The 27,099-nt window shown below is 48.2% G+C and overlaps 1 protein-coding gene across 2 annotated transcripts in view; it reads left to right on the plus strand.

Moving 5' to 3' along the window:
• Positions 1–27,099, plus strand: part of SH2D6 (SH2 domain containing 6) — a 265,219-nt gene that overhangs the window by 95,079 nt on the left and 143,041 nt on the right. Inside the window, exons 4-5 of one of the 2 annotated variants that reach the window (XM_085633547.1) lie at positions 6,771–6,787; positions 22,828–22,948. In XM_085633547.1, coding sequence (XP_085489673.1) covers positions 6,771–6,787; positions 22,828–22,948 — 138 coding nt within the window. Of the gene's footprint in view, positions 1–6,770; positions 6,788–10,830; positions 10,938–22,827; positions 22,949–27,099 lie in introns of those variants that run through there. The other variant, XM_085633548.1, reaches the window with a different exon arrangement.

The raw sequence follows: 27,099 nt of genomic DNA on the forward strand, positions 1-27,099 counted from the left end.
AGTCCACACAGGCTCTCAGCTCCCCATTAGCCTTCGGGATGAAGAAGAGTGGCGAGGCGGCCGGAGACTTGGACGGGCGGATGAATCCTAGCTTGAGGAGTTTATCCAGGTACCCCCGGAGATGCACGTTTTCAGGCTCCGTCAGGGCATACAGCCTGCCGCTGGGAACGCTGGCCCCTGGCACCAGGTCGATCTGGCAGTCAAACTGTCTATGTGGTGGTAGCACTTCCGCCTTCACCTCATCAAATACATCCTCAAAACTGTGATAAGCCTGGGGGAGAGCCACATCTTTTTCTGCCGCTGTAGCCACCGTCTGACTCCCGCTCTCATCTGCGTCAAGGGATTCCGTTCTTATTCCACAATGCAGGATGCAATACGGTGACGTCATTTCGATGCGATGTGTTGGCCAATCAACAAAGGGGTTGTGTTTCTGTAGCCACGGCAATCCCAATATGACGCCATATTGGGGCGCTCGGATGATGTTAAAATCGATTTGTTCCAAATGGTTCCTCCCATATCTCATCGGAAGGACCCCCGTGTGCTGTCCGATGGGCCCCATCACCAATCGCCTTCCGTCTACCGCATAGACGTCTTCGGGTACTGCTTTGGGAAGAAGCACTAGCCCTAGCCTGCATGCCTCGTTGTGGTCCATAAACATGCCAGTGGCCCCTGAATCCACCATGGCCACAACGGGTATCCACTGGTCATGCACTCCCACGTGCACCGTGATAAACAGGTGTCGTTGTCCCTTAGTGACCGAGTTGGAAAGTGAAGGGATGGATGAGAGACTCCGAGATGCCCCTTCTCTGGTCTTGGAGTCCTCTAGTTTTCCGCCGGTATGTCCACCACGGCTGTTACCGACCGGTTGGCCCGATAACGTGACGTCTTCGGTTTGGCAGGGCATTCACGTACGTAGTGGCCTTTTTTGCCACAATATAGGCACAATCCTTGTTTACGGCGTGACTCTTTCTCCGTGGCTGTGAGGCTCGCTCGTATTGCGCTGATGTCCATGGGTTCTCCCTTGGATGCGGTGGAAGTTTCAGGACTTCCCACCGTCACATAGGATGGAAGGGATTTTCCTTTTCTCCCATGATCCCCCTTTCTTTCACTTAGCCTATGTACCAGCCGTAATACCAGGTTGATAAGGCCCTCACATGTCTTGGGTTGAGGGTCAATATGAGCCACGGCGTCCTTGAGCTCATCGCACAGCCCTTGATGGAAGAGCGCCGTCTGTTTAGCAACAGGCCACTTGGTTTCCGCAACCAGCCTTCGGAACGCGTTGAGATACTGCACCAGGTCGTTGGATCCCTGTCTCAACTCAAGCATTTCACGGTCCGCCGTGTACGAGTCAGCCCTTCTGTCGAATACCTTCAGGAATTCCTCGCGAAAAGCACCCCAATCACATAAGAGGGGGTCGTCCCTGCTCACCAGAGGTACGGCCCATTGTGCCGCGTTTCCAGCCAAATAGGATATAAGGAAAGCCACACGAGCCTGACTCGTGGGGAACGCCTTTGGTTTGCACGATAAATGTAGCGCCACTTGTGTGAGGAATACCTGCACTGTGTTAGGATCCCCACTGTACCTCTCTGGTGTTGCCAAGGGGATGGCTACCGGCATTTCCACTACTACCGCAGGGGTCTGGTTCGTGAGGGAGGTGCTGGGCGTGAGCGGGTCCAATTGGATAGCATCCAGTCTGGCTTTTACATCGGCTGTTTCTTGCCTAGAGGCAGCCACTTCAACTTGCATGGCCAATAAAGCAGCCAGCACATCATCAAGTGTTGCCATGTCTGTTATCGACCGGGAGACAGTTAGTGTTATTAAGGTCGGATATTTTGTAACGCCCTGAACGTCTCAGGATCGTTTAACAGACACGACAATGAGGACGCAACCACTTGTGAAGGGTTAGTTCTTTTAATGAAGGCAAATAAAATACAAAGAACAAACAAAAGTTATAGTCACTGGAATCCTCCAGGCTAAGTACGTTACCAGCCCACAGCACGGATGGTCCTAACCGTCCTCTGCATATACGCCAATCCCGGCGTATGCCAACAGAGGGCAGAAATGAAATGGCCGACAATGCCAATCGGTAGGCTGTGAGGGGCACGAAGAGTGTTGGGGAGAATCGAGGAGTCAGGGAAACACCCAGCCGGGGTCTCTACCTGAAGGGAGCAGCCGCTCAACCTCTTCCTCAGACTGCACCGGGACGCGGAGTCACCTCCTGGTGATGCGTCACCGATACCCCAATCACAAGCAAGAAGACTGAACCGAGAGCAGCCGCTCGATCGATCCTGTGGACTTCCGAGTCTGTAACGCGGCAAACACCTCCTGGTGTGCGTTACAGCTGGCAGTCCCTGTGTCTCTGGTCGGGCTGGGAGTTACGACTCCAACCAGCAAAAGCGCCACTGCGCTTGGACTCAGCCGAGTCAAAAAGCGAAGCTCAATGGTTGACCGGTAGAGCTTCCGGGTCCTTCACAGGTGACGATGGGGCAAGACACGGCCCAGGGAGTAACGACTCGACCTACCTCCGTTCTTGCCTTACTGGAGCACCACTCCGGAACACTGCTCTTCACGAAGCAGGTACGTCGGTGTAAACACAATATCCGACAGCCTTGTACCTCCCGGTTCCTCCCTTTATAGGGCGTGTTTTCCTTGAGTTATGTAACAGCTCTCCTGTTTACATAAGGGCGTGTTTCCCTTGAGTTATGTAACAGCTCTCCTGTTTACATAAGGGCGTGTTTCCCTTGAGTTATGTAACAGCTCTCCTGTTTACATAAGGGCGTGTTTCCCTTGAGTTATGTAACAGCTCTCCTGTTTACATAAGGGCGTGTTTCCCTTGAGTTATGTAACAGCTCTCCTGTTTACATAAGGGCGTGTTTCCCTTGTATGACAGGAATTCTTGACAGTTTCCTTACCCAGAATGCCCTGCAAACCTCAAATTTAGCTGAAAAAATCACCTTTTTCACACATTTTTGTGTGGGAAAGTTGTGGCATCACCGGGCTGACACAAATTTCCTACCACCCAGTGTTCCCCCGGGTCTCCCGATAAAAACGGTGCCTCACTCGTGTGGGAGGCCCAAGTACCCGCGACAGGCAAGGGCCCACAACTAAAAAAAATCTAAAAATCAATCCCTGGTGTTTAGTGGGCTTTCTGCCCCACCGAAGGGGCAGATTAGGGGCCAATGCCCCATCTGCCCCCCGGGGGGGCAGAAAGACTGTAGTAATTGGGGGATGGGGTGGGGGCATGGGCCTGCCCGTTTTGGGCAGCCCCCACCTCTATTTTTTTTTTATTTTTTATTCCTTGGTGTCTAGTGGGCTTTTTGCCCCCCGGGGGGGCAGATTGGGGGCCGATGCCCCATCTGCCCCCCAGGGGGGGCAGAAAGGCGGTAATGGTGGCAGGTGGGTGGGGGCATTGGCGTGCCCGTTGCGGGCAGCCCCCACCCTAAAAAAAAACCTAAAAACTAATCCCTGGTATTTAGCGGGCTTTCTGCCCCCCCCGAAGGGGCAGATTAGGGGCCAATGCCCCATCTGCCCCCCAGGGGGGCAGAAAGACTGGAGTAATTGGGGGGTGGGGTGGGGGCATGGGCCTGCCCGTTTTGGGCAGCCCCCACCTCTATTTTTTTTTTTTTCATTCCCTGGTGTCTAGTGGGCTTTTTGCCCCCCGGGGGGGCGGATTGGGGGCCGATGCCCCATCTGCCCCCCAGGGGGGGCAGAAAGGCTGTAATGGTGGCGGGTGGGTGGGGGCATTGGCGTGCCCGTTGCGGGCAGCCCCCACCCTAAAAAAAAACGAAAAGCTAATCCCTGGTATTTAGTGGGCTTTCTGCCCCCACGAAGGGGCAGATTAGGGGCCAATGCCCCATCTGCCCCCCAGGGGGGCAGAAAGACTGTAGTAATTGGGGGTGGGGGCATGGGCCTGCCCGTTTTGGGCAGCCCCCACCTCTATTTTTTTTTATTTTTTATTCCCTGGTGTCTAGTGGGCTTTTTGCCCCCCCCGGGGGGGCAGATTGGGGGCTAATGCCCCCATCTGCCCCCCAGGGGGGGCAAAAAGACTAAATTGTGCCAAAATAACCAGGGGGAGTGTCTAGTGGGTGGATCCCTGCTTGGGGATCGCCCTCCTGTGGCGATCCCCAAGCAGGGATCCACTGGGGAGGGCTACCATTGGAACGGAGAGATTCTCCCCTTTCCAACTATACCTCTCCCGTCTTTCTACGTGCTCAGGGGGCTGAGATAGCCCCCTGAGCACGTAGAAAGTGAAACTGAAATGAGCCTCTTGGCTCATTTCAGTTTCACTTTCACTGTAATGACGTCGGCGCGACGTGCGCGCCGATCGTCATTACAGTGAAAGGGGGGGGGGGGGGGGGCCTCGGGTGCTGGGGAAGCTCTTCCCCAGCTCCCGAGGCTTTTTTGGTTTAAAGGGAATCCCTCTGGTGCCCCCAGGGAATGCCTCATGACGAGCTGGACTCGTCATGGGCACAGCGCGACTGTGCTCCATGACGAGTCCAGCTCGTCATGGGCACACAAGGGGTTAATTTGGCAACATTTATTAAGTACTCCCGAAGAAGGTACATTTTTTGTCACAAACTGTGTTGAGCAGTACATAACTATATCGCTGAAATGAGTAAAATTAAAAGAATATAATTATCTAATGGATACATTGAATGGTATGACCTTCAATACTTGAGAACTATTGAGCAAAATCAATGTAATATATAAAATTAAAATAATGTGAGAACTGATGGCTCATTTAAATGATACATAAAGAAAAGCATATCATTCAAAATGAGAATATACTTTGTATTAGAACATTGGAATGTTGGAAGCTCCATTGAAAACAATGGAGTGCTCCGGGTTTATAATGGCTGGTATAAGCCCGGAGCTCCAACATTCCAATGTTTCTGGCTATGAACAAAGGCTTCAGGGAGCCTGAGGGGATTTGAATCCACTCGAGCTCTCTGAAGGCTTTGTTTTATTTGTTAGAACATTCTGCCCTCTAGTGGCAGAATGTTCTAATAGCGTTATAGCCCTTCGTAGCAGGGCTATACGGCTTTTAAAGTCCCTCTGCCTTGTTAAAGTCCCTCGCCTTCGGCTCGGCCCTTTAACGCAGCAGCGGGCCTTTAATAGCCGGTAAAGCCCGCTACAGCAGGCTATAAGGCTAATTTAAACACAAGACATGTCTTTGAAGAAATAAAAATGAATCAGGGCCCGATTCACAAAGGGCCTCTGCCCTTGTGGCAGAGGCCCTGCCCTCGTGGCAGTAGACCCGCACTCGAGGCAGGACCTCCGCATTGCAGTTTCTCATTGCGGAGGTCCAGCCCTGAGTACAGGCCTCTCCCATGATTTATTGGCCTCTAGCATGAGTGCGGGCCCCCATGGCTGCGGGGCCTCCGCCACGAATGCGGAGGCCCTTTGTGAATTGGTCCCGCAGTGTAAATAGATCATAGTGATGCTTCAAATCCAATGTGAATTCATCATACTGGACTGTGTTGTAAATATTCACATTTGTTCAGAATTCCAAACAGGATGAAAACTATTGACAATAGTCTACTACAATACATGTCTTCTCCTGCAATCATTCAACATAATGTTGAATTAAAATGTGCTGTTCTCTGTCCAGAAATAGAAATGTTAGTAGAAAATAGTGGGGACCTTATAGGCCCTGAACCAAAATGTCTCCAATGTACCCCAATAGAATAAATACAATAAAAATGAATGGATGATGACGTAAAGAGATTAGGGAAAAGAGAAAAAGAGAGACGATCCAAGGCCAGTAGAATAGGGACAATACGTCCCCGTCACCCTCCCTCTCCTCTTTCCATGCTGTGTCTCTCACCTTCCCCTCCTCCATTCTCTGTTTACTTTCCCTGGGATCACAGCTTACTGGACTTTGGATGCAGCTTTGACTCGTCTACCGGTTTGTGTCCCCGTCACCCCCCTCCTCTCTCCATGCTGTGTCTCTCACCCACCCCTCCTCTTCCCCTCCTCCATTCTGTCTACTTCCCCTGCCTACCACACCGCCTAGCCCCCTGTCCTTTTGTGCCCTTTGACTAAGCACTCCTTCTCCCCTTGTTGGGGAAAGATCCAATATTTATACTCTGGAGTCTCAGCGAACCCGCTGAGAGAGTCCACAGCGCCAAGGGAGCCACTCACAGTAGAGGTATGGTATGGCACCCCTTGCCAAAGCACTCCCTCTCCCCTTTTGGGGGAAGGATCCAGTTTGTAGGCCTTGGAGTCTCAGAGACCCCTCTGAGAGATTCCACTGCGTATAGGAAGCCTCTCGCAACAGAGATGGGGAAATGATACCACTTCCCCTGGGATCACAGCTTACTGGACTTTGGACGCAGCTTTGACTCGACTACCGGTTTGTGTCCCTGTCACCCTCCCCCTCCTCTTGCCATGCTGTGTCTCTCACCCTCCCCTCCTCTTCCCCTCCTCCATTCTCTGTCTACTTCCCCTGCTCCTACCCCCCTCCCCTGAATCTCTCCCCTTGCCTGCTTTTTCCCTTACGTATATGTCCTTTTTGTTGGTCTTGACCTTACATGTAACTATGTTTGCCAAGCTCTAATAACTGTGTAACCTTTGTAATGATGTAACCTGCAACTATGGTCTGACACTCATGTGAAGCGCTCTGATACCTCCGGGTCTACCCAGCGCTATATAAAACCTTTAAAATAAATAAATAAATAAAATAAATAAATAAATAAAACAAGATAGCCAAGGAGACAGGGGACGAGGCAGTGACATCTACTAATGTTTCCCCGTTCTTTGTTTTTCAGGGAGTATCTCTCTCAAGGTAAGTTTTCCACCCTCTTTTCATCTCTTTCAGAGAAGTTTGATTTTGTTGCCTCGTCTCTCTCTATAAAAAGATAGATAAGTGCATGGCTAATCTCTGTTTACAAATGCATCTGTTTTGTGACTGCCCGTATTTTTATATTTAGCACAGCAGAAAGAAATGCTTCTTGGTACAAGAGTAGCGAGGTATTCTGATTAGATGCTGTTGAAGGTGGTCACATTGATCAACATGGCCATAACATGAGTGATTATATATGATAGAATTGGCCAATATGCATCTTGGTTGCACTAGACTGATGGTCAGGGGACGGATCGTGGTTAGAGTAATCCCAAATGGAGGGGACCAGTGTTGCTGATGGAGCATGGGTGGACAGCAGTATCAGAGGAAGAGGAAGCAGAGGAAATGATTGGGCTTTGGAGAGGTAGGTTTGAGCTTGTCCCTGAGTTGCATGATCCTATACTTTGGGTTATGGACCTCCAGGTGAAGGTCATTCAAGAGTGGGAGTGATATGGCAAAGGAGTGTGTGCCTTCCCCTTTTTAGTTTTTACGTAACGCTGCTTGTGCACATAATTTTAATAAATACAGGAAGGGTCCTGGGGCAATAGTCTGTAGAACTGCCCTCATTGGTTAAGAATAAGAGGTATGCAAGTGTCAAATTCCGCGAAATTGAGTTTTCACTCCCACGTGCTCCCACGTGCTAATTCACTACCTACCATTGTCTTTGGCAGTCCACTGGCAGCGATTATTTTATTTGTCCAGAGAGCACTATGCGACACACATTTATTTTGATAGCTAACTGATCTATATCAGTGCATGACATTGCTCTCCGCCTGGTATTAGAGTGATTGTTTTAATGGAAGCAGTGGCCAGCGAGTTAAAAAAGATGCAGATACATGGGCACAGTAAAAGAATTAAAAACAATTTGTGTTGTGGTTGCAAATAGCAAAAGCCTTCAACTCGTTTAAAAGCAGAAACATAAAAATAGGACATCTGAAACACCTCATGTGCATTTACATTAGCAGAATAACTCAAATGGATGTGTAGCTTTTACTTTTATTTCTTTATGTTGGGGAAGGTCAAGATGCATTTATTTAAAAAAATAGGACTCTGAAAATAAGTACTTTTATAGCGAACTGGCTCTTTGTATTTTTTAAAACATCTGTTTATTGGGTTGCTTAATACAATTGACTCATACGGTACCGGTGGCAGGCTCACAGGTCGGGGCAGCATACATTTCACAATCAACGACATAGCATATCAGGCCCTGAGACGTCATGGACAGTGATACATCAAATCAAATCAAATCAAACAGCAAATGTGAAGTGCAACACTGTCACCCCGAGGGGTATATGGGCGCTGTGTCTCGGTCAAAGAGCCAGGTCTTGAGTCTCTTTCTGAAGTCTACCAGCGAAGGGGCTGTACGGAGCTGGAGGGGAAGGTCGTTCCAGGTCTTGGCAGAGATGTAGCAGAAGGTTGCGGCCACTGCTGCAGCTCCGGTGGATGCAGGGTGTGTGCTTGTGTGCGAGGGAAGAGGAGCGCACGTGTCTAGAGGGTTGGTAGTAGTTGAGTCAATGGCTGATGTAGACAGGTTCTAGGTCGTGAAGGGCTTTGCAGGCATGCTTGAGGATCTTGAACTGGCATCTCTTCTGGGTGGGGAGCCAGTGGAGTTCTCTCAGGTGGGGGCGGTATGGGTTAGTTTGGGGAGGTCCAGGATGAGTCTGGCTGCAGCGTTCTGTATGGTCTGGAGTCTTCGGAGGAGCTGGGTGGAGATGCCGGAGATGAGGGCACCAACTGTGAGGCTGCAGTCTACGTTAATGTAGGATGCAATGCTACAGAGTATACATGGTTTCAGGGGGGTGTTTGTCCGGGGGAAAACAAATGCACACACCAGTGCTTTCCACAGGTTGAGATCATCCCGCAACTTATCAGTGTAGGAAAGTGCCTCTTTTGGATGTGGTTAGCCCACACTTTTTGCCTGGAACATGATGTAATTTCGACTTAGAGACCCTCTGCGGCAGTGGGCCCTGCTTATCTTTTCTACTGCCACCTGCTGTCGGGCCAGCACAGGCCGTGGCTCCCACCTTCCTTCCTACAGTCGCCCGAACCTGGTGCAGCGAAGACCTCGATCTTCCTTGCCCAGCAGACGTCTGGCTCCCAGGCCGCAATGCAGCGTCCTTCGCTTTCACTGACTGCAGCTCCACCTAAGTCCTGGGCGGGCACCTACAGCGGTCCAGCAGTGCCCAGCAAGCCCCCAGAAGCAGCATATACATTCTTGGCTTTAATTCTTCCAGTGGTGTAGGCCTCCGCCAAGCCTGCGCGGCAGATCTGGCCCAGGCACCATCAATGGCGGCAAGCAGAAGGGGGTTGTTCTGCCTTCAAGCCACACAGCTGCATCCATGCATAGGTTGTTTCAATTTCGACTGTGATGCCTCAGGTTTAGGGCAGAATTGTGCAGGATTTGATGGGGAGGCTAGAGAGCGGCCGCAGGGTGCATCTCTACAGCATGGTGGCTAGGCCACACCCCATCTGGCTCCATGTATGCTCGTCATTGTGATTTTGAGCTTGAGCCTGACTGTTCAAAAATGGAAACTGTGCATTCTGTGAATTGTAGCATTCATTTGCTGAAATAAACAAATGCATTTGATACACATTATCTGTAATAGAAAGTTCAGGGCTAGTTACAGAAATTTTGTAAGAAGATTTAGCTTTCTGGTAAACCTAGGTGTATCAATATGTTAGTATTTAAAAATGGAGACACCGAAGAACTTGCTAGATGTATATGACAGTAGAAAGGGGGCTGTAGTATTCCATCATTAAGGAGACTCAAAGGATTCCGTAAGTATTGACAGCAAGCTTTCCTCTACCGCAAACTTAATTTCGTCAACAAGCAAATAAATATAAACTGCACAAGAAACCATTCATGCACTCATCTTTCATTCTGGCCATTTACCCCCTTGTTCCTCTATGTGTCCCTGGTTGTGTGCAGTCTGACCATATCTCTTGTGTGGGATTGTATGTGTGCCCTGATGTTTATTGTCTGTGTGTGTCAGACTCTGCTAGTTTGTGGACATGGGCACATTGCTCTCCCTAAGGTACTGTATCATCTAACAGTCTGCTATTCCTAGCTCTCTCTCTGGCCATAACTCTCACACTGTTTGTCCCCACTTTTTTATTTTTTTATTAAACCTTTTACTCTCTCATGCTCCTGTCTCCCATGCAGCCTATTTTCTTCTCCTGCTCCTTCTTTCACACCTGACACCTACATATGAAATAGAAGAAGCGAAGATGGAGTCAGTGAGGGGATCTCTTTAAGAGTCCACTTCCCCCACCCTGTCTGCCCATGGACAGGATGACCATTTCCCAGGTATTGAAGTGTGGTAACACTGGAACAGTATGGTGTCTTACCAATGATCATAAACTCTACAGTCCAAATACAGTTATTGCATATGTCATCCGCACCACCCCTGCTAGTGCACAAAATTATAAATCAATAGGTGCTACTTCCCAGAAGTTCCAATGTAAAACAAAATCTTAGTTTTTACAAATAAAAAACACAATTGATGTACTTCCTATCATTGGGATAGCGCTCAAATGTCACTCAATCAATATTGTTCTTATCTCAGTCCAATCCATCAATTCTTTCCCTTAACTATGGTCCATAATGATCAGAGAAGAATATCAGCCACATATCTACATTCAGGCTCAAAAGACTTTATTGTTTTTTCGTTATTAAAATTCAGCCTTCAGCTAACGTGTTTCGTTCATACAGAGCTTTCTCAAGGCGCAAGTCACTTCGAACAAAACTCCCATAGACATCAAATGTATTCAGGTGAATAGTTTACAGTATAGATGCATCCTCCCAAGTGTGCATCCCAAATTACTTCACTAACTGTAGCCTGGCGTATTCAAGTTGTAAGGTTCTCTGGGGTTGGTGCGCTCCTTCATTAATTCACACATTGTAATGTTTGATATTAGTGATTGTCACATGTTTTCAACTAAGCATTTTTTTAAATAAAAATATTAAACATGTCTTCGAGTCTTTTTTTCACATTTTCAGGCCATAAAGTACAGTCATAGAACCAACCAGAAACAGTCCATGCACTCCAGCTGAAGAGCCTGCACCTCCAGCTCATAGTGCTTAAAAAATATGGTAAGTTCTCTTGGGGTCATGGATTTAATGACCCAGAAGACAAACTGTGTTTTTTAATGTTACTGGGGGACTGCTGTGCTCTCTGAAGCCCTAATCAATACTTGGGGGTGCGCCTCCCTCTTCTCGGGGCAGGACCAGGATAAAAAAAATTGACTAAAGAGCACTCGCAGGGTATTATGGGGGTTCTTTGCTGGAGCAGTGATATAATTGAGTGGCTTCTGTCACTCTTATTATTATTTTTCCCCCTTTTTTCAGGTTTCCCAGTGCCCCCCTGGGGCACCAGCACTTTGAAAAATTGTTTTTTTAATATGATAGCTGTGGGAGGAGCCTCAAGTCCCCGGTGGCGCTTCGTGGCTCCCCAACCAACACCCATACTGTGCCCCGGCAAAGCTGCCAATTCCTTTTTAAACTGAATGCCCCAGTTTCCACCTGGGGCACCCACAACATAAAAATTATTGGGGGCCACGGGGTGAGCCCCAACTCCCTGTGGCCCCTGTCGGCTCCCCAACCAGAACCCCTGGTGAGTACTGGCAGGAGTTAGTATCTTTCCTTTGCTCCTGTCTGGTTTAGAGCAGATTCTTTCAAAAAATTCGGCCTGATGGATGTGGTCCCATTGGCCCTTAAAGAGGTTCAGGGAGGTGGGGCCACCTGCCTCTCTTCCCATTAACAATTATACTGACCTCAAGGGATGGGGTCCCTGGCGCCACCACAGGCAGGTGGGCTACATGCCCCCTCCCCAAAACAAACATTGCACTGCCTACCCAGCTCCTCTATATGTATTTTTTATTCTTTTTCTAGAACAAGGAACTGTGTCATGGATTCCTAAAATGACTGCTGCCGCATTTTTGTTGATGTAGTGGCAGCCAATCAGATCTTATATTTAGATCTGTTTGCTCCTTGGATCCTACTTGGAGTGATGTATACATACATTTTTAGCCTTAATTTCTCAAAAACTACAAGTGTTTTGCAACAAACCACAAAAAGCACACTTTCCGGACCAAGATCTAGCTTTCTACCAAATTTGATGTAATTTCGTGTCTAATTTTGCTATGGAAAACTGCATGGGGAAAACGGGTTTTTGGACTCCCCTTTTATCTGCCCCCACTTGACAGAACACCCCCAAACCTCCCAGCAAGTACCTGAGGTGGATGAACTTTTTAAAAATGTTTTGTGAAGATTCGTCAAATATATATATATAATTTTTATTATTCACTGAAAAAAACCAAAAGTTAAAGTAACGTTATAGTTAGATGAAATGTTCAGTAACAACGTAATGTTTTAAACAAAAAAAAGCACTGAAATTCACCAGTTGTAGTTATCTCAAGTAACTATAACGCGTGCTCCAAGGTAACTATAACTCGCGCCTCCACCATTCACAGTTCTCTCATCAGTCATTTCCTTGCAAATACTGAAGTTATTTTATCAATTATGTCATAGAAGTTGTCTTGAGTGATGTAATATGTGGGGTAATTAGCAGTGCATGATGAGAGCCCAAGTTATAGTTATCTTAGAGCATGAGTTATAGTTACTTAAAATAACTATAAGTATAACTGGTGAATTTCTGTGGTTTTTAAAGTTGTTACCTTGTTGCTGAAAATTTCACCTAACCATAACGTTACTTTACTATCTTTTTTTCAGTGAATTTTTAGTTTTTTTTTTCGTGAAGTAATAGCATGCAGCCAACACTCCGTTGTGCACGGTCTTGGCTGCTCGCTGTGGTGGGTTGGCCACAAGGCCTGGCCTGCAGCCAGGCCTTGTGGCCGACCCCGGTGGCCAACCCTAAACTGTGCAGGAACTTCGGTTCTGCACAGTGTGAGACTGGTCATAGGGCTTATGGCCATCTGCACTCATGCAGCCAACCAGGGGGATGGCTACAAAGCTTGGCCCTAGGGACCCCATCCCTGAGGGATGTTTTATTTAAAGCAGATGGGGGCCATGTGACACCCTCTTGCCCAGACCTATTATGGTCCTGGGGACTCCCACTATATATATTTTAAAGGGGAGGGGTCCGCGTGGCCTCCATCCTCAAGCTTCATTTCGCCCTGAGGACCCCATCCCCCAGGGCCTTTTTTTAAATAAATGGGGGGTACATAGCCTCCCTCCCAGAGCCTTATTAGGCACTGGGGACCCCATCCTCCAGGGCCACTACTCCAAATAAAGGGGAGTGGGCTGGGTGGCCCCTCACCCACAGCCTGAATAGGCCCTGAAGACCGCATCTCCTAGGCCCACTACTAAAAATAAAGGGGAATGGGGGGGCCGTGTGTCCTCCCTTCACTGAGCAGTTATCGGCCCTGGGGACCCCATCTCTCAGGGCCCAAATTTCTTAAAGCTGATGTCCACCCAGGGCACTCACCACATACTAACTGGGGGCTGGTGGTAGCCCCAAGGGCCCTGTGGCCCGAGCCAACTTCCTGTATACAGTAGGAATCGGCATTGTTACTTATGCTGCTCCATCTGGGTAGGAGCAATATTTTGATCTGGTTCCCTGCCCGCATCACTGTGGGCACAGAAACAGAGCAAAAGTCTGCTTCCAGCCAGCAGGAGCATTTTCAAAGCTGTTGTCGGCTAGGAGTAGACTTTGATTGCTCCCATGTGGCAGGAGTTTTGAAAACACACCCGCCAGGTGGGAGCAAACACAGGTTTCCCTGCGGCGCCAGGCAGTGAAACTGCTTTGTTTCAGCAGAGAGGCTCCCCGGGATATAGCTAGTAAGCCTGCCCCAGGGAATGGGGTCCCCGGCCGTTAATGGCACCCCTCCCTTTTACTTAATTTAGCGGCCCCAGGCGATGGGGTCCCTGGGCCTTTAGAGGCTCGGGGAGGGGGGCCCCCATCCCCTTAAAAGTACAGTGAGCCCTGGGGAGTGGGGACCACGGGGCAAATTTTGCTTGGGGAGGGGGACTGAGCATTCCCTTCCACTAAAACATATTATGTGCCCCGGGGTTTGGGCTCCCGGGGCCGCACACCCCCGTACCTCAAAACACACGTTGGGCCCCGGGGCATGGGGTCCACAGGGTCAGAGAGGGCTTGGTGTTGGGGGCCACATGCCCACCTAAGAAAAGACATCAGGCCCTCGGGGATGGGGTCCATGGGGACAAAATCTACCTTGGGAAGGGGCCACATGCACCGCCTATGCCCCCCAAAAAATAAACACCTCGTCCCCCATGCCCTGGCCCACCCCAGGGTTTTTTTGATAAATAAGTGCAGAAGTCCGACTGCAGACAGTGATAAACACTATGAGACTGTGAAAGTATGATCAGCGAGGTACAAGAACTAGTAGAGTGATTGATTTGAAATATCTAAAGTGGCAAGCGTAGAAATGAGTGTGGATTGATCAACAGCATCAGATGCCGCAGAGAGATCAATGCACATTATTATAACATTGGAATATTTAGAGCTCACCGGAAGACAATGGATTGGATGGATTGACAATGGATATGCAGACCACACACATATCCATGTCGACATACACCGCTGGTGTATGGAGTGCAGTGGACAGTGGACGCAACCATGTCACCCTAGCCAGTGGGAAAGATCCCGGAAATGTAGCTTGTTACATCCCCCCCCTGTAAGGGTGAGTGGAGTGGGCTGGCCCGGCATACGCCAGGCCAGTGTGGGGCTGTGAATAAAAAGCATGTAGCTCTGGGCGTGCTCCTCTTCCTGAATGCCCGACGTTTCTGCCAGGGCGGTGCCCCTCATCCCGCCACAATGCCGTCGCCGTCGCCGTGAGCGGTGTTGCCTGTGTTCCTGTGTGCCTCCTGCATCCCGGGCCGCAGGTCCCTGTACCAGTCCTGCCAGGCCCTGCGCACCCAGGCCTCAATGCACACCTGCCGACACCGGCGTGTGTCGAAGAGGGCCCACCACGTGCCGGTGCAAGCTTCAAGCCTGAGTCCCGCGAACCTGGCAGCCTCCTCAGACCATCACAGCTTCCGCGACACAGGCCCGCAGTACTCCCTTCTCGTTGACGTACTCCAGCGGCATGCACAGCGGACAAGTCGGTCACACATTTGGAACTGAGTCTTGATTACAGTATGGCAGAGAACATCAATTATAGTATCTCACTATATTCCCTTCGATGTGGTGCCATCAAGTCTGTGAATAGCATTCCATCCACACGTGTCCGTGGGCCCACGCGGACTACTGCCCTTGGGCCACGCTGCATTTGAGTCGGTCGCCGAGTACATATCATTGCACGCAAGGAGAGGTGTGAGAGGAAGACGCGTGTAAGTCAGTCAGGAGGAAAAAAGGATCATCGTTACGGAGGTTATCAAACACTACCGACAACTGCCCTGGTGTCACTAACTCTGTACATCGCAAGACAATGACATGTGGCTGTGGGCCCTTGCTGACCGCCGCCTCCAGCCTACACTGCGGGCGAGTAAGTCACACATTTGGGACTGAGTCTTGATCATACATTGTCCTAGTACACACATTAATGCAGCATTTACATCACTGTACTCCCTTCCATGTGGTGACACTAAGTCTGTGCCTGGCATACCTACCACACGTGTCTGTGGGCCCTTGATTACTACGCCGCCGGCCTACACTGCAGTCAAGCAGGCCTCACGCCAATCCAATCCAGTCCGTACCAGGCAGAACACGTCATCGTAGCTGACTGAACACCAGCTCGGCTCTGGTGCTTTTACCTCCATCAACCACAAGTCACCCCCATATGCCATGTCAAAGTTGTGTGTTAGAGTTCGAGGAGGAGCTCGCTGAACCGCGTCTGGCCCGCACTGACAGCTGCCTCGGGCCTACACTGTGTCATTGTACAGGCCTCATCGCAGACTGCATCCCCTTTCAGCCCCGGTGCCACTAAGTCTGTTCCCCGAGACCAATGGACACTTTCTGGCTGAACTTTGGTGGCGACTGAGTCCATGGACTTGGGGTTGTCGTCACCATCATGTTGGTGATACTGACTTTGTGGCAAAAACGATGCAGTGGCATTCCACTCCTCCATTTGCTGCTTCTGGACAGCTTCCACCCTCTGCATCATGCCCTGGAGGACACCTTCCACTGTCCCCCACAACCCTCCGCCACATTCACCTCAGACATCGATGAGAACTCGCTCAGCTCGCGTGGCCCATCTCACTGCACCGCAAGTCACCATCCCGTGGTGGGGTGCCTGTGCCGGCCGCAGTGCGTCCGGCGCCACTAACTCTGTGCAGCTCAAGTCAGGCACCCTGTCTTCTGAGAAATTGGATGGTCTCTGAGACAATGGCCTTGGGATCATCAACGCGATGCGTCTGTAGCCCTGCGCTGTCAGCTGCCTCCGGCCTCAACTGCTTTACACCAGGGCTCACACATCAAATCGAGTGCTGAGAGGCCCGGACGACGCATCACTGCAGGAGGCACACGCCACCACTGCCAGGTCCACCTCCAACTGCCAACTGCAAGAGTCGAAACAGTCGCACTGGCAGACTAACTGAGTTGCTCATACCTGTGGTGGATGCCATCAAATGCCTGATACCCTGCTTGGCACTCCAGTAGCCCCAAGCTCAGTGCACTGTAACTCACGGACACTTCTGTTTGCATATTGGGTGACCTCTGTACTTGCTCGGGCTACCTCCATGATGCTCCGTAGTTGTCTCTGTTATGCTTGTGTTTTCTGTTTCCTTTTTACTGCTGTTCACTGTTCAAGTTTTTGCCAGCACCAACAAATCCTTGCGGGCTGGCTTACACTCACCCTACATACATCCAGCACAGGCGTCACTGTACATGTGGCCCTGCCAATAAAGGGGCCTGGCACATGTGTTCCATGAACTATCTGCGTGTGTCCTTGTGTTCATAATGTATGCATGAGGGCCCCGGGCCCGACAACATTACATTGTGTTGTGTGCAACGGACGCCAACATGTCACCGCAGGCAGCTATTAGACCTTGGACATGTAGCTTTATCATCACCCACTCAATACGTTAGAAGAGTGTACTGGGCTGTCGTGCGCAGGTCCAGCATGGGTGTGTGAATGATAATTGCGTGCCTCTGGGTGTGATTCAGTACTGTAAATGTGCACATGCATGTGTCTCTGTCGCAGTGTGGGTCTCCTTGGTGTGGTGTAGGTGGTCCCTGAGGGGAATTAGCCAACCACGCATGTGGTCTAGCTCGTGTTCCATGGGTTTGGGCCCCACCCGCACCTGTTCGGCCACCTCCTTTTGTCATTCTGACACCTGGCATTGGAATGCGATGTGTGCCTAGGTGACGTGTTGGGAGCCAGCCGTGGTGGCAGGTGCTTTCTGCTGTGTGGTCTGTGCAGGGGCTGGGGTCTCCTCTGTGTGGGTTGGCTGCCCTGCTCCTGGGGGGTGGGTTGCCTAAGATGTCCATGAGCTGTTGTAGGGCATCGGTGCCGATGGTGGGGTGGTCCTCTTCAGCATCACTGATGGGTAGTCTGGTCTGCTCTGCTGGAGGTGTTGTTTGTCCCTCTCCAATGTGAAGGGGAGATGCATGTTGACATTGTGTTGACATGTATGTTGGCGCATTGCCATTGTTTACATGCAGACTGTATGACTATGTACATTGTGACTGTTTGGGAGGTGCTGGATTTTGATGTGGGACAGTGGACATTTGGACTACATGATGGATGTGGGTTTGTACGCGTACATTTCCTTCTAACAGTTTACTGCTCTCATAGATGTAGTTGGCCTGTTTCAGCGCATGAGTGCAGCCAGTTGTGTCCTCTGTTCTGCAGTGTTGGTGTTGCACTTTGTGCCACATTGTCGTCAATGTGGATGTGCTGTTATTGCTATGTGTGTGTGCTGCTGCGTGCCACGGGGATGAGGGACATGTTCCAGGGTCATTGTGGGTGTGCAGTGTGCTACACATCGTTGTGCATGTGTGCCATTGTACCCATATCCCCCTTCCCCCCAGTCCCTGGTCATTACTCGCCCTGTTGATGTTTTGTCAGGCCCTCTCGGGCTGTGTCCTGACTTCCACCTACTTGCAGCGTTTCCACACTGATGACTGTGGCCTCGGTTGCTGCCAGCTCCTCCTGTGGCGCAGGACTCCCACCTCCTGTTGCCGTTGCTGCCTTCCTGTTGGCAGCGGGTTTGTGCTTGGTTTGGCTTTTCACATCATGACAGCGACTCTTGTCCTCCTCCATTGACCGCCTCGACACTCCGACTGCATTCACGGTGGTATAATTGTGTGTCAGTTGATGATAGTGTTCTGTCACCTCCGTGACGCTGATCTGCTTTTCCTGTGGACTGCACCCCGTCTTTCTCTCACTTTTCTCCTTGGCCTTCCCCGACCCCCTTGTTCCTTGCTGGTGGCTTGTGGGGTTCACGTTGGCCTCTGCATTCGGTTCGGGTGCATCCATGGTGCTACGCAGTTGCTTTTTATCTCCCTTTTATTTCTGTGGCTTTTATGGTGCATTTTCCCACATGACGCGTGGGAATTGCAGGCCTGTGGCTGGTTTTCGCTGGTTTTTGTGTCGCGATTGGCCTCATCGCAACTCTTTTGGCATTGGTGTTTTTGCGTTTTTGCGGCGTCGTGTTGACTTTATCGCGGATATTTGATGCGTTATCTGGGCCTATCACATGGTGCCGTAGTGTTGAGAATACCAAGTTGACAAGGTGTTATTTTCCCGCGATAGATTGCGATGTGAGTAGTTGCCTTAAGCTACTTTTGCGGTAGTTATCACACGCTCTTGAGAATATCTCCCTCAGTCATATAATGTATATAGGTTGATAGTATTTGAGGGGGCTGAATGTGAGAATCGTGAGCAGGGATGGGTAGATAAGAGAGCAATAATGGGCCTTCTAATGATAGTGAAATTAGAAAATTAGCGACGTTATAGGTCATAAAAGGCCCTGTGGGGGATGAGTGAAAAGGAGGTGTGGCGCAAAGAGCTGATTGTTGATTGTCCAAGCAAGGCTTTGAAAGTGGAGCGTACACAAGTGATCAGATCACGAGGTTGGTTGGATTTTGCAGTGCTACAGTAGAATGATTTAGGGTCAGTTTATAATCATTGTGATGTTCTGTGATTTTGGAAACCCAATATTTCTGGAAAGGTGTTTGCATTTTTGTTTTCATTGATTGAATGTTTTTACAGATCCAGGGGTGAGGAGAGGGAGTGATTGTTGTAAAATGTTTACAGGGTCTGTACTGGCGAAGGAGAAGCCCCAGGTAATTATTGTACTGGTCTAGGAATTAAGGTAAAACGTAAAACTCTAGGAGATTGTTTCCTTTTGTTGATGAGGTGTTTCTTTTGAGGGCATGGTGGGTGTGAGGTGGTGACTGATGTGTGTAGGATATCATGATCCAAGGTTGACAGATTGATAAGTGGAAATAGTGAGAGAGATTTGAAGATGATAATCAATTTCCCTTAAGTTTGAGTAGATGAGGGGGGAAAAGAGGTTTGAATGCAGTTGATTGTCAAGGTTGAGGTTGAAGCCATCCGAAATGTTGTTACAACAAACAAATGATGGACGGAATGCTGACAATGCAGACATTCTCCCCCAGTCAAGAGATCTGGGTTAAATCCATCGTTCTTTTGCCCACTACGCCACCCCAGTTCAGACATGGCCATATGCAAATCAGTCTTGACCCTGTGCCTCATGGGAACAGTCCAGCCCGAACTGCCAAGCCATGTCTTCCTGGACCGGAATCAAGCATCCTAGGACCGGTTTCTGGCTATCAGCCGTCATCAGCCAGGATAGCTTGACTCCAGTGGCGTAGTGAGCACGGGTCCCACGTCTGGGAATACCCATCCCACTTAGGGCGAAAAGCGTTACAACAAACAAATGATGGACGGAATGCTGACAATGCAGACATTCTCCCCCAGTCAAGAGATCTGGGTTAAATCCATCGTTCTTTTGCCCACTACGCCACCCCAGTTCAGACATGGCCATATGCAAATCAGTCTTGACCCTGTGCCTCATGGGAACAGTCCAGCCCGAACTGCCAAGCCATGTCTTCCTGGACCGGAATCAAGCATCCTAGGACCGGTTTCTGGCTATCAGCCGTCATCAGCCAGGATAGCTTGACTCCAGTGGCGCAGTGAAATGTTGTTGGCAAACAATTCACCAGTTACTTGCACCCATCTTAGGAAACCTAAGCCTGAGCCGCCACTTCACATTGAAATATACAGGACTGTTGTCTCCACAACTGAGACAAGCCTGTAAAAGAGTGTGGTCCTGCCGATTTGTTCCAGAGATTTCCACTGCCTACCATGACTCCGCGGCCCTCTGCTCCTGGGCAGCACATACCAAAGCAGGCTCACTCACTCACAAGTGTCTCTGTAGATGTTTTAATTTATTCCCTTAATAAAATCTTCTCAATGTTTTGGAGGCTTGAATCTGTAAACCTAACAATGGAGCTCCATTCAATGGAAAATAGTTTAAGGGCTTTGCCAGCCATATAAGCTTCCCTCATAGAAGATCACTCCTTTGTGGGCCCAGGCATGCAGCATCTTAGAACCATCCTGGATATGCTGAAGAAAGTCTTATAGGTTCTCAGGTACTTTGCTGAACTGTGAGTAAATACCGTGAGTGGTTTGTACTATGTAACGTTCAGGAAAAAGATAAAAACTCAGCTTTTTCCAATGACATAAGTGTGAGCAGCTGAAGGCCCCCAGCATTACCTACTACATGTTCCGCTAGACAGCGCCGTGATATCCGCCAGGATGAATGTTGCGCTTTACAAATACAAATACAAATAGTTACAGAGACACATCTCACAGTAGAGATACAGGGGCGAGATTGTCAGAAGGAAGGCAATAGGAATTTATATGTATTAAGGAGGAGGTGGAAAGCCAAGTCATCCCATCTGTGTCCAGGAGATCTTGTGCACTCTTAAATGGAGGTCTTGCATAATGCAAATTCTGTCCCTGAACCATACATTGGGACTGACATCCATTGATGCATATTCAGCATATAGCGAAAAAGGACACACATTAACCTGGAATTCTTCAGACTGCTTAATGGGACTCTATGTGAGGTCTCATTGGAAAGTGGAACATAAGCATTTTCAAAAGATGGTTCACCAACAAATGACTTCACCACTGATTATCCCTGGTTTTCACCATCACCTACGCACCCCTACAACCCTGAACCTAGGTTTCTCATCCACTTTCAAGGTCAGACCTCCTGCAACGCTCTTTTGTAATGCACAACACAAAGTTGAGAGTTGTATGAACACTTTGGAGTATTTGTAGTGTCCTTAGCTATGATGACTGCATCTCTCGAAGCACAGAATAGCAGTGAAGGCGTGGAACCAACATACTTGTGCAAGTGTCTTATGGGTGCAGATGCGGTCCAAGGAGCTGCCACCCTTGACTCCCGATCAGTGTCAACGGGGCCACTCACAGTGTGTTTCTGATGCTTAGATAAAGCCTACTGTGGCAACGGTTACTTGAGTACTAGTGTTACTTAGGACAGTACACACTGAACATCAGATGCATTTCACCCTCCCATACACAAAGGGGAGTAGTTGATGAAAAAAGATGGACCCTGGGAAGGGAAATGGGATTGGTTGTGACCCAGATTCTCGTAGGTGTCAGGCAACGCAGCACAACACCTAAAGATGTTGCGTTGTGTTGCAGAAGTGCGCCATATTCACATTGAAATGGCTTGCTCCTCCCCTCTCCCTAGCAAAAGCTCTAATTTCAGCGCCACACGCACACCTTAGCGCCGCAGCACTACGGTGTGTGCGGGAGTCTAGCATAGGTTTTCTACAGGAAGGGTATCCTTCCTGTACAAAATACTATGCTTAGACAAGTGAACAAGCTTTTCCTACTTTGCATGTGCGCTGCACAGTGCAGCACATATGCACTGTGCAGCGCACATGCAAAGTAGGAAAAGCTTGTTATATGCAAAGTTGGAAAGGCACAGAGAAATTAAAACATTTCTCCTTTTAACGCCTACTTTTCTGCTGCGTTAATTTTGATGCTAAACCCTTTCTACTGATGTTTGGGAATAGGGTCTACCATTAAAAAGCATGGGTGGTAGCACGGGTACGCCCATGTGCCACCCATGTAACACCCCCTTGACACAAAGTAAGGCAAAGCAGTGTTTCACGCTGCTTTGCGTTACTTTTCAATACAAACCAACGCAAATACCAATTTGTGTTGGTCTGTGATTCCCCAAAAAGGTTTACCGTCAGTTTAGCATTACAAAATGAACCTTTGAGAATCTGGGACTTAGTATCACAAATGCACATATGTGATGCTGGGCACCCAGGACGGATTCCTTGCTCTAATTCACTACTCAAGCCGCAGATGTTCCTAGCCATGCACAGATGTACAGAGAAAGGGAGTAGGGCTAAATAACTTGGGTGGAAAGTTTCTCAAACTAAGGGAAAAGGTTAATTTCATCAACATGAGGGACTCTTGTCAGAGTGCACATGATCCATGGTTGTTTGCGTATTTCACTGATGTGTGACCGCCTATGTCTGTTTAGGTAACACAACATAGAGTCCTCTCTAACTTCTCTTGGAGGATATGCATGGGCTTACCCAGCGCTTAATTTGTAAAAGAATGCTGGGGCCCAAAGTTTAGTTCATAAGTCCATGGCTGGAGCTATCGAACGTCGGGGTGCCATATAGAAGATTGTGTGGTCTTGATTCCCACTCATGCATCTTTAATCCACCACCAGACACTTTGTGCCTCTTTATCCCACTCTTGCGGGATCGTTTTCATCCCTACTTTCTCCCTTTGTCACGGTCTTCTGTCTTTTTCTTCCTTTTTCTTTCCTCGTTTGTGTTTTTCTTCTGTCTTTTTCTTCCTTTTTCTTTCCTCGTTTGTGTTTTCCTCTCTCTTGCTGTGAATCAAAGTTTGTTGTAAGAAAATAAGTGCCAGTCCTCAAAAATGAGTGCCAGTAGGTCCCACCAGCTCAAATTAAACACTGGCTCTACCTCCCTCTATGAATGTGTCTTTTCTCACCTCTTTCTCTCTAATCTCAGAGCAAGACCATTGAGGAAGAAGAGGAGGATGAAGAGATGTACGAGCCCCCTCCCCATAATCCTCAAGAAAGGAGGCCGCTCCCAACACCCAGAAAACAAACCGATGACAAAGTGTACTCAGGTACCATATAGTGGGGGAGGGTTATCAGAGAAGCACGGGATGAAAGAAAAGAGAAGTAGTAGAGAAAAGAGACAGTAACAGAAATGAGGCGGGGGTGTCATATAAGGGGAAAACAAGGGGTACAGGGGAAGAAGGAATGAACAAAGGAAAACTGATTTAGGAAATTTAGATTGTAGGTAGAGCAAACAAGTATTTTCATTTCCCTATCAACAGTATTTTGACAGCAATATCTCCATAAATCAAAATTTGAGAGCCATTATTTTCCTGAAATAATACTCAGCAATACCATATGTTTATACAGCGATATTCAGAAATCCATCATTTTTATTGCACAGCATTTTGAGGGTCACTATATTCATAGCAGAATACTTTGAAAACGATATTCCTTTGCTCCCATTCTCTGGGGAACATTATTTTAGGCTAAGCTCCATCTACCAATATTGCCTCTCCTGGAACAATATTAAAAAGCATAATTTTCCTAGGTTTGTATTCAAAGTGCCAATACATCGCTGTCATGGCCTTCCGAGGAGCATCCTTTTCATAGCACTGTGTTGTGAGAGCGTTGTTTTCCTCAAGTAGCATTGGCTAGTATGGTATTCTGAGAGCCCTTACTCCTTTAGTAAAATATTTTGACGGTCAGGGTTTTCTGTAGCATAATGTTCTGAGAACTATTATTGTCCAGCTAGATATCCCAATGAAGCATTATTTTACAGCAGTGTTCCCACAACACACCATGTTCCGAGAGGGATTCCTTGTAACAACCTTCCAAAAGCCTTAATTCTCCTTACAAATGTTTCTGACATGCGCAATGCGATCACACGGGTATTACTACAAACATTATTCCCCTTTCAGGTTATTCCAAAGCCAATATTCCTCTGTCACAGTGCCTTGAGGGGCACAGTGTACATAGCACAGCACTCCAACATATATCATTATCCTGAAGGATCTCACCTTCATATTTTCATAGCCAGTTATTCTGAGGATCATTCTTCTTCTGTCACAGAATTCTGAGTCGAATCAGTTCCATAGCACAGTATTCCTAGGCACTATACTTATCCCATGGTGTTCTAAGACACTTTTCTGCATTATTATATTTAGTTTCGTAGCAAAGAGGTATTACAACCGGCTTTATACTGACACTGTATTTTAAAGGCATTTTCTAGCACGGTATTGAAAGAGCCACACTTGCCCACTATTTTGGGGGTATTATTTTCATTGTAGGCTGGTCGGAGAATCATTAATTCCTCTCTCATAGTATTTTTTGTGGCAAAAAAATTTGGGGACAGTGTTCTAAGAATCTTTATTCACCTCCCAAAAAAAGAGCATTGCTGTGTAACAGTATTCTGAGGACCATTATTTTCATATCATAGTATTTTACAACTCATTATTGTCCTATCACAATAATCCAAGTGGCATTATTGTCAGAGCACAGTCACACAGGAGCTCATTTAAATTTACCATGGTATCATGGCGGGATTGCTTAGAACAGTATTCCACTGAAGTATTATGGTGGGCGTTGTTGTCATTGTTCAGTGCTGGGAGACCCATTACTTCCCTGCTGTGTTGCTCTGTGGTCATTACTTCCACGTGATAATACTTTAATAAGACAGTGTTCCAGCTGCACAGACGTTTGAGATATTTCTCTCAAAAGATCATACTTCACAGTATATTGATTTCTCAAGTGATCTTTCCCTGCTTGTCCTGCCATCTAGCTAGCCGCAGGATAATACACTTAAACACTGCTGACAAAACTCCCAAGGGTCCATGTTGAACACACTCTGGCTGTATTTTCAGAGCATTTTTAAATAACTGTTGTTTGTTCTGTTTTCCCTCAATCAATCAATCAATCAATCAAGCAATCAATCAAGGGTTCATTAAGCGCGCTACTCACCCTTGAGGGTCTCAAGGCGCTGGGGAGGATGTGGGGGGAGGGGGGTTGCAGCTCCGTTAGCCGAAGAGCCAGGTCTTTAGGGCCTTCCTGAAGGAGTTCAGGGAGGGGGCGAGTCTGAAGTCTGCCGGGAGCTCGGTCCAGGTTTTGGCCGCAATGTGATAGAAGGATCTTCCACCTGTTCTGCGGATGCGTGGGGTTTCGGCCAATGCGAGGTTGGAAGATCGGAGGTTTCTTTTGGGTACGTGGAAGTTGATTCTGTTGTTGAGGTATTTGGGTCTGGTGTTGTGCAGGCATTTGTAGGTGTGGGTAAGGATCTTGAAGGTGACTCTTTTCTCCACAGGGAGCCAGTGGAGCGTCCGGAGGTGTTGGCTGATGTGTTTGTGCTGGTGGATGCTGAGGACGAATCGGGCGGCGGTATTCTGTATCATCTGGAGTTTTCGGAGTAGGGACTTGTTCATGCCGGCGTACAGTGCGTTTCCATAGTCCAATCTACTGGTGATGAGTGCGTGGGTGACTGTCTTCCTTGACTCCGGGCGGATCCATTTGAAGGTCTTGAGGAGGGTGTTGAAGCAGCTGGAGGTGACGGCGTTGATCTGTCGGTTCATGGTGAGGGATGAGTTGAGTACAATGCCGAGGTTTTTGGCGTGGTCCGAGGGGGTTGGTGGGTGTCCGAGGGCTGTCGGCCACCAGGTGTTGTCCCATTCTGAAGGAGTGGTTCCGAGTATGAGGACTTCTGTCTTTTCGGTGTTGAGTTTGAGGCAGCTGTTGGTCATCCAGGTGGCCACTTCCCTGCATTCCGTTCTGGAAGTTGAGTCTGGCGGTGGCGGGGTCTTTGGTGAGGGAGAGGATGAGCTGGGTGTCATCGGCATAGGAGATGATGTTGAGGCCGTGTTGTCGGACGATGGCGGCGAGGGGAGCCATGTAGATGTTGAAGAGGGTCGGGCTCAGCGATGATCCCCGTGGTACTCTGCAGGTGATTGCCGTGGGATTGGAGAGGAAGGGCAGCAGTCTAATTCTTTGGCTTCTTCCGGTGAGGAATGATCGGATCCAGTCTAGGGCTGTTCCTTGTATGCCGGCGTCATGTAGTCTGGCGACGAGTGTGCGGTGAGAGAAGGTGTCGAAGGCTGCTGATAGGTCGAGTAGGATGAGGGCTGCGGAGTGGCCTTGGTCCAGGAGGGCGCGGGTGTCATCTGTGGCGGCGAGTATGGTGATTTCGGTGTTGTGGTTGCTTCGGAATCCGGAGTGGGATGGGTCGAGGATGGCATTGTCTTCGATGAATCATGTCAGTTCCTTGTTGACTGTTTTCTCTGCGACTTTGGCCACGTAGGGGAGGAGCGAGATGGGTCGGTAGTTCTTGAATTTCATGTCTACTCATTCATGTTGTTGCATTTTAATCTCTTTGCCTAAAAAAATCATATACATGGGTCATTGATATGCTTCAAAACTCAATATGTTTCAGGGAAATTCACCCACATCTGGCAGCCTCTAATTGTTAAATAAGGAGATGTCTGAGTAAAAACTCAATGCGTTTCACACTTCATCAGGAGTGTACATTTAGATTTCTAAAAATGACATAACTTATTTGTATTATTCCCTAAGTGATGAACAACATTAAATCAAAGAAAGATTTTTTTTAAGTTTTACAAACAATATTCTCCTTTTTGTTTTTTAACCGTTATCATTTGAACCAATTTTCCAATATCCTGTTGCTTTTTATATAGCCAGGAACGCCATTTCTTGGATTTGTTTGTTCTTGTTTTCACTGCAGTCTTTTAATCTAATATTTCTGTCAGGACCTAATGTACCTGGGTCATAAGGTAACCAGCTTTAAAATCCATAATCGCTCGTGATGCAACAGCCACTTTGTCTACTATAATCACATCATTTGTGCGCTGTTAACTTTAAGGCGAAGACCACAGTTGATGTACTTTTTGTTAAAATGTCGCAGCCAAAGCGTTGGACCAGTTTCTGATGTTACGCTTGAGATTCATTCGGACTTTACATTTGCTTGTAATTTTGCCAACATGATACAGTCCATGAGGGAGTACACTCACTGATGGCTGTTGCACATTGTAAAATGTTTTAATTTTAAGAACATGGAGATGTTTAATTCGATTTGATTCAAAACTTTATTCGATATGTAAAAACAACCATAAAAGTGAATAACAATAAAACAAAAGCAAATAATCGAGAATAAATGCGAACGCACTTACATATATCTATATACATCAATAACAATAGCAAAAGTACATAGCAAAAA

The sequence above is a fragment of the Triturus cristatus genome, chromosome 11 (genome assembly GCF_964204655.1).
Source record: "Triturus cristatus chromosome 11, aTriCri1.1, whole genome shotgun sequence".
Lineage (NCBI taxonomy): Eukaryota > Metazoa > Chordata > Amphibia > Caudata > Salamandridae > Triturus > Triturus cristatus.